The sequence below is a fragment of the Athene noctua genome, chromosome 17, assembly GCF_965140245.1.
Source record: "Athene noctua chromosome 17, bAthNoc1.hap1.1, whole genome shotgun sequence".
Lineage (NCBI taxonomy): Eukaryota > Metazoa > Chordata > Aves > Strigiformes > Strigidae > Athene > Athene noctua.
The window spans coordinates 275,873-283,907 of record NC_134053.1 but is presented as its reverse complement, the minus strand read 5'-3'; the positions used below and the strand labels follow the sequence as shown (position 1 = coordinate 283,907).

The window sequence follows — 8,035 nt, the reverse complement described above, 5'->3', positions numbered from 1 at the left end:
AACAGAATTGTGCTTGAGCTTTTTAGACCTTAAGAATTGGTTGCTGACGCGGGCACAGCGTGTTCAGCTGTGAGGAAGCGAAGGGATGCACGACGGCAGCGGGCAGAGCCGTGCGTGCCAGCGGCCCTGCAGCCCCGCGGGGTGAGGGGTGGCAGCGCTCCCCCAGCAGTGGGGGTGCGGCACCGACTTTCCGTAGGCAGCGTTGAGGATTATCTAGTTTGCTTCCTTTGGCATCACCTTCAGAGCTCGTCCGAAGCACGTTCACAGGTGGTGCTGCGGCAGCTGAACAGCACCAGCCTGAGCCCCCGAGATGGACGGGGCTGGGGGTGGCCACGGCCCCGCTACGAGGTGCCACACAGGCAGCTGGGGAGGAAGGCGAGGGGCAGCAGGACAGCTCTTGGGAGCTTCCAGAGCAGCCTCTGCAGGAGAGGACAGAGGCAGCACGGTGGGCACTGCAGCCCCCACAGTGAGGGCTATCAGGTTCGGGATGAGCCCAGGGCAGCAGAGCTCCTCATGCGCCAGCCACGGTGGCGTTCTGCTGCTCACCCTCACCGTGCACCCTCTTCCCTTGCTCTCTCTGAGGTAGTGCCCAGCTGATGAGGGCTGCAGTGCTGCTCCAGGGACAGTTGGCAGCTGCTGCAGCAGAGGAAGGGGAATGTACCCACCACTGCTTCCTTCCTGCTGGGGCAGAGCCTCTGCTTCACAGCACGTGGCTGCTCTGGGGCAGGCGCGTGAGCAGAATGCAGAAAGCCTACATGTGCAGCTGTCCAACTGTTCTTTACTCAGGATGCTGGTTCAAACCACCACTACCTACCTTAATCAAAGCAGTTTAAAATCTCAAAGTTGCAAGCATGGATCTCATAGCACTGGCTCAGGACAACTACTGGAGCAGAAGCTTGCCTAGCAGCTGAGAAGTGTAGTTGGTTTGGCTTACGAACAACAAACTCCTATGCAGGAGAGGTAGAAATTTTTTTATTCTGAATGTTGGCTGAAGCAGCTCTTTGCAATGTTGGATTTTCTGGTGGTTATCACAGAATGGTTTGGATTGGAATGAACCACAAAGCCCATCCATTCCTACCCCCTGCCCCGGGCAGGGCCACCTTCCACCAACGCAGGTTGCCCAAAGCCCCGTCCAACCTGGCCTTGAACCCTTCCAGGGAGGGGGCAGCCACAGCTTCTCTGGGCAGCCTGTGCCAGGGCCTCACCCCCCTCACAGGGGAGAATTTCTGCCTCAGATCTCATCTAAATCTCCCCTCTGTCAGTTTAAGACCATCACCCCTCAATCCTATCCCTACCCCCCAATCAAGAGTCCCTCCCCCCTTTTCTGGAGTCCCCCATGAAACTGGGCTGAGAAACATCTTTGATAACCTGATATATCTTAAGGGAGATAACATCACCAAAAATTCCACTTCCTCTACAATTGGGATCAGCTCCGGAGGAGGCAAAAATAGGAAAAGCCTCTTAGAGGCACAGGTTAGGTCTGCCGCGACTCACTCAAAATCCTGCAGCACCATCAATTCCTGTTCAGTCTGTTGAGCGACCTTGTAGAGGGCAGGTGCTGCTGTGTGAACAGGAGGAGCAGTCCCACCACCTTTGGTGTGCTGGGCTGAGCCTCCCCCAGCCCTGAGGGGAGTACATGACATATCACTCCTCTTACAGGTGCTACTTTCAACTACCACAATATGCCTGTAAACTGTGTCTTTGACTTCTAGGCTACAAAATGCAGAGCTGAGTCATGAAGAAATGAAACTTCCTCCTTACATTATTTCTCTTGTACTTATATTCATTTTTTAAATTTAATATGCAGTTTCACTGAGAAGTAATGCAGAACTGTGGATCAAATTCACATTTGTTCATTTGCTTTTTGGATGCAGGACAATGTAATTAGGTACTAAAGGGTCCTCTTGCAGTCATCCCTGTTTTCCAGCTTCAAAGTAAAGCAACTTACTCTCAGACTACTTAAAAGCTTAAATTTTTAATCTAAGTGTCTACTATATTGCACAGCTGTAGTTGTTACTGCTATCCAATATTCAGACAGAAATGCTTTATTACAAGCCTGAATAACCAAGCTGCTTGTAATCCAGAGCAGTCCTGTCCCCTTGAGTGGCAGTGACCAATACTTTCCTGTCCCATGCCCCATTTCCTTCCTTCCCCCACCTCAAGTTATTTTTGTCAAAACTGAATGCAAGACCTGAAATAGCACCGAAACCAAGAACAGTCTGTCCAATACCTGGAACAGCTCTCATGCTTTCAGTGTAAAATTTCAGTTTCATCTCCATCACCCCAGTTCAAGTGTCTTTAATAGCGTGATGTGGAAACAAATGGATGAGGATAACGGAGTCCTACTGTGGTGTTTGAAATTAGCTCCTACAAATTTTGCTTCAGGGATTCCTGTGGTAACACAGAATCCGCCCCTTTTTCACCCCATGTGTGTCTCACTGCTTCACAAACATGCTGCCAACAGGAAGATACTGCAGTAATTCCATTCAGACACCAAGCTACCACCAACCACATTCTCTACCCAGGTGCAGATTTTGGTCTGGCAGCTCTGGCCCTCGTACAAACCCACCTACCTTGAACAGAGCTTGCAGCACCAAGTGCTTCCAGAAAGACACTGCTGAAGGAGCAGCTCACACACAAGAGGGGCTGCTGGGTGGTACAGAGATGAGACAGACACCCCATCTCTGAAAAGCTGTTTCAAGTTCTGCAAGGCCCAGACTCCCCTCCCCATTGAGATCCAAGGCAAAAAAGGGTTTGTGAGCTGCACTGCACTTTAATTGCACCAATACAGTTAAATATTAAATGGAGAAAGCAACTCTACATAGCAAATGGAAAACAAGCATTTACATAGTAAATCTGTAGTTCTACAGACTATTTAGTTTTAACCCAGCTGTCTATACATGACTATCCCACTGCAGTTCTTGGTGTTAAGATTACCTTAAATGGAAAACAAAATGAACATTTTCAGGTTGACATAGAACTGGCAAGTTACTGAGAAAGACTTTCCGTCCTCATCAGCCAGTGCTGACGGAGGGGGGCAGGACAGCACACCCTAGGCTTTTTCACACCAGGAGAGACGCACTGGCCATGGCTCTGTCTACTAGCGGGGGCAGGAGTGAGCAACACTGAGTACACTTCATTTCCCCCCACCCCCCAAAGGGGCTTATCCTGTTACCCTGCCAGGATCATCACCCAAGAGGGTCAACGCTACCGAGTTAGACACTGATCAGTTGGGGAAAGAGTTCATTGGCAAAGTTATCCTCCCAAGCATGGCCAGTGTCAAGCGGAGAGGGCAGGTCACTGAAGGGTGACGGGGATCCTTCATACCCAGAGTCACTACAGGCATCCAACAGATAGCTTGAGGCAGCAAGGCTACAGTGAGAGGGAAGCAGGTCAGAGATGCCCAGCTCGGGCATGAAGCTGTCTACACGTTCCTCTTTCACAGATACTGAGACCTCAGGGGTAGCTTTGTCTTCAGATGGAGGGAGAGATACTTCCTCAACTTTCACTAGCATATTGGTTTGGTTGCCCACTTTAACAGGAATCTCCAGTATTAGGGGCTTTGTGTACACATGATCAAACCTTATCAGTTCATTAATGGCCTCCAGCTTTGCTGATGGGGACCCCAAAGAGGGAGAGGGGGAGGTTGGTATGGAACTTGTTTCTCCACACATCTCTTCCTCCAGCTTTTCCAGGCACACTGACGCTGAATCAGTGTATTTGAGAAACATGTCTGGGTCCAGACTGTCCAGAAAGCCCAACAGTAGATCAGACTGCAGAACAAAATACTGTTTTAGAAAGACAGCCTACGGCTGTTAGAGCAAGACATCAGTTGTGGCATCTATTAACCCTCACCTCTGAGTTAAAGTATGCTCACAGAACTGGGAGTTTTACCAAGAACATCAGAACAGTTAGAGAAATTAACAGACAAATTTCCAAAAGGTAAGTAACTTTTTTGTAAGAGTACTGGCAATCCCCATACAACTCTACACACATTTGATATTCACAGTCTCTATTCAAAACTCAAGATCTTGGACCCCTTAGGTACAGAGCCCACCCTACCTGCAGACTCCACCTGGCTTAGCAGGCCTGCCCATGACCAAAGTCAGGGATTTTGTTTTGGGGTTTTTAGAGGTGAAAGATGCCCGTCCCTTACCTTTGAGGAAGCCGTAAGAGACTTTAAGCCGTAAGGGCTTTAAGTTCAAAGAGCTTTGCTAAGTGCCAGCACATCAGCAAAACGATCAAGTTTGTTTTCAACAGTAAAAGCACAGTCTGCTTTTAGATCTGTACACTTTTGTTGTTAAGAGCTAAGAGACTTGTTTCAAGCAATACTCTCAAGATTTTATGGAAACTGGACTTGTTCAAGTTCCATGAACTCCTGTACTCACTGGATACAGCTCAACACAGCTGTTTTGAGCCACAAGGTACAGCTTTCCAAGACTTGGAAATCCAGGCAACTATGGAAAGTCATCAAGTGACTTTACATCAAGAAGTTACCACACTAGTGTGTGAAATCCACAGTGGTTGTAAGTTTCCAGTATTGGGGATCGGAGCAGATGCTCACCTCTGCATCTGAAGAGTCACTGCCATCAGAATCCATGTGGAAGTTATCAGAAATGGTGACTGCTGGGCCTGCACCTGCTGCAGAGGAACACGTAGTCTGAGTGCTGCGGACTCAGCGGACCCGGTCACCAATCTCATCTCCTCCACCTGCGATTCCTTCACAACCTGCACCAAGGGAAAAAACACAGTGTCACCACAAATGTTCTGTCAGACAGTACGTAATCCTGGGGATCATGCTCTTCCTGCAGAGGCTTCTAACATTAGATTCTCCACTTGCTTGTGCTGCAGGAACATGAAGGTAAAACCACTTCCAAGGCTGGCTCAAACTTCCATACATCTGCCCATTTATTTTGTTTGCTACTTAAATGTCCCCCCCACTATACCCCCGGTTCTTTTGAGATGGGCATACGTTACACTCTAACAGTTAATACTTTGCTCTAGGTCACAATGTAGAAGAACAGATGAAAGTCTTAGAACAAGTTGGAAGTAGTCGGCTCGCAATCCTCCACACGACCAGGGCACCCAGGTCAGACCCGGTGGTGGAGCCTCCATGGGGAAGGCACGAATGTTTCTGGCACATGAAGTCTCTCTCCCTGCTCGCAGCAGGGCAGTTTCCGCCCGAAAGCTCCCGGCGCCAGGGTTCCTCCTCCCCGCCCACTGCCACGCAGTTACCTCCGGGAGCCCGGCCGGTTCTGCCCGGGAAGAGGGAGACGCGCCGCCAACGTGGCGGAGCTCACCTGGGGCTTCTCCTCCTCCTGCTCCTCCTCCTCCTCCGTCTTCACCGCATCTAAACCCAGGCGGCAGCGAAGCTCCTGGTTCTCCAGAGCCAGGTTACACGTCCTCTCCCGCAGGAGCCGGTTCTCCAGCAGCAGCTTCTGGTTCTGCAGAGAGCTGTGAGGCGGGGGGGGCCACAGCGCCGGCCACGGCCGCCCCGCCGCGGGCCCACCCAGCCCCTTACCTCCTCCTCCAGCTCCACCACCTGCGTCTCCAGCTCCGTCATCCGCGCCTTTTTCCTGTCCCGGGCGCTCTGGGCCGCCACGCGGTTCTTCAGCTTCCTGCGGGGCAGCGCGGCCGTCAGCGCAGCGGCTCCCTCCCGCCCTCCCTCCGGCGGCCGGCCAGGGCCCCCCTCACCTGCGCAGCGCCTTCTCCTCCGGGCTCAGATGGGTGAGCCGCTGCCGCTTGCGGGCCTGCTGCGGGGCCTCCGGGCCCGGGGCGGCTCCGCCCGGCAGGACGACGGAGAGCTGCTGCTGGGCGGCGCCGGGGCCGCGGGGGTCGGCCGCTCGGCCGGGGATGAGGAGCAGCCGCGGGGCCGCGGCTCCGGGCAGCGCTGCCATGGCGGGCGGGGACGGGCCGGGAGGCGCTGCCCAGCGCCACGGCTCGCGGCGGTCTGTGCCCCGCGCCGCCCCGCCCGCATTTCTACCGCCGTGGCTCTTCCTCATTGGCCGGGGCGCCGTGACGATGAGCCAGGGGCGGCCCGTGATTGGCCGCGGCGGGAGCCGGGGGGTGAAGGGAATTGCATCAGACGAGCGCGCGGGGCGGGGTCACGGCGGCGCGCGGGGCCCCTGAGAGGGGGCGCGCGCTGGGCCCCGCCCCGCCCGGCCGGGCCTCGCCGAGCTGCCGCGGGGCGGGGCCTCGCAGGGCGGGGCCGGGCGGGGCGGGGCCGGGCGCGCTCAGAGGCGGCTGAGGCGGAGCCGCGGGCGCGTCCCCGGGGGGATCTGCCCCAGAGCAGAACGCGAGGGAAAGGGACGGCTCTGGTGGGAACACGAGTGCCGGGACGGAGCGATGACAGATGCCATGAGAATGAGGTGAAGCATGAGCTAAGCGGAACAAAAAGGCAGAGAGGAGGTTGGTGGTTGACCGCTGGAAGCTGCAAGAGAGCCTGCGGAGATCCCTCGGGGGCCGCGCTCTGAGTCCAGCCCCTGCCTTGACAGTAGCAGCACAGTGTGTTGGTGCCGGACACGGGTACCTGGCCCAGACAAGTCAGTTTTGAGGTGGAAAACCTCGAAATCCTCTACACGGGGAACGCGGCTGTTGGGCCACGTGCGAGCAGGCACACAGCCACCGGGGGATTGGAAATGTCACCTTAGCCCAGTGTCCGCAGCTTTCCGTGCTTTGCCAGCGGCAGTTGTCCATGACCTAAGGGGTTATGAAATGTTGAAACTTTGGCTACTTACGTTTATTTCTGAAATCCATTTGTACACCGAGTTTAAATTAGTTGTTAAACAGTAAAGAAAAAAACGAGCTTTAGAAGTTCAAAGGCACTGGTGCACTGGTTTGGCATCACTCCAGTGCTGGAGTTCTGCCAGGCTTTCATGATACAAAGAACAAACTCTGCATTTGTAAGTCTGTGTTTGTTCTATCCTTACCCACTGCAGCATGACATTTAGTTAAGGCTGAGGGTTCACCTTTCTACTTTGACACCTTTGTGAAAAATACAGCAACTTTTCGGTAAGCCTTTTAGTCCGAGTGCAGAAAAGTTGTTTGTTCAGGTCCTGCTAAGCCCCCCAGATACCCGTCATTGAAAGCCATCTGCTTCTTTGTATGTCTCTTCTGGGTTTGGACTCATGTTTCTTCTGTAATTCTAATTCTCAGTTAAAACTTTACTGTTTTCTAAAAAAATGCTGGTCCAGTATTAATATCTTTTTCTGATTTCAGACATTCATTTCAAGCACGTTGCCCTTTTCTACAACAAACAAAAATCTTGCGCTGCCCCTGCTTCTGCTGCTTTGAGATATTTATAGCTATACTGCTGAGGCTACCATGATGTGATTTATCATGTAGAAATCCAGATTTCTTTGCATTATGGCTGAAGAAAAATCCCAACTTTTGGTTTGTCTGTCATTTAATTTTCCTGTTTAGTTTTATATGGAACCAGAGCAAAAGCCTCTTTTTTCCTTTTGCAACAATTGTGATCATGAATAAACTTCAGAAGTGCAGAGACATATATACTAGGAGTGGTACATGAGCCCCTTCTCAGTCGGGTGTGATCAGGCACAAAGCTGGAAGCTGCCCTTGGCGCTGGGGTCCGCTCCTACTGAGTGTAAACAGCGTCCATTACGGTGTCTAGCTGGGCAGTAGTAGCTGGCACAAGAAGGGCATGACACCCTGCAGTCTAGTCCTGTTGAGTAATTGTGGTAGCATTGCTAAGACTAGCTGTGATGTAGTTACTGAGAACACATTAAGGCTCACAAATATTAGGTTGCTACCATTAGGATACATAAAGTCTTTTATTAAATATATGGTTAAGTCACTGGGTAAAAGAGTGGCAAAGAAAGGTTCAGTAAAGCCAATCTTGCACTGAGACACCCTTTCAGAAAGCTTTATTTAAAAGACTTAAAGTTTAATTTTGATTTCCACCTTTTTTTTTTTTTCCCCCAAACTCACTGTTTACACATTCCAGTTTCTGTACTCTGGATCCAAGCCTGTGATCCACATGACAGTGCTCTAGTTACTCAAGAATGCTTCTCACCCT

General features: G+C 51.9%; 1 protein-coding gene across 3 annotated transcripts; it reads right to left on the bottom strand.

Annotated features, from left to right (window-relative positions):
• Positions 1-2,753: 2,753 nt before the first annotated feature.
• Positions 2,754-5,986, bottom strand: XBP1 (X-box binding protein 1). 3 transcript variants are annotated; one of them, XM_074921503.1, is made up of 5 exons: positions 5,695-5,984; positions 5,522-5,618; positions 5,276-5,444; positions 4,565-4,638; positions 2,754-3,773 (listed from the first exon to the last, which is right to left on the bottom strand). In XM_074921503.1, exons 1-5 carry the CDS (start codon positions 5,895-5,897, stop codon positions 3,216-3,218), a joined length of 1,101 nt encoding a protein of 366 aa, XP_074777604.1. In that variant the 5' UTR covers positions 5,898-5,984; the 3' UTR covers positions 2,754-3,215. The 3 variants fall into 3 exon arrangements, with proteins under 3 accessions (XP_074777604.1, XP_074777607.1, XP_074777605.1); XM_074921506.1 differs by having other exon boundaries at positions 3,439-3,773; positions 4,565-4,704; positions 5,301-5,444; positions 5,695-5,986; XM_074921504.1 differs by having other exon boundaries at positions 3,439-3,773; positions 4,565-4,728; positions 5,301-5,444; positions 5,695-5,983.
• Between the last annotated feature and the right edge of the window lie 2,049 nt (positions 5,987-8,035).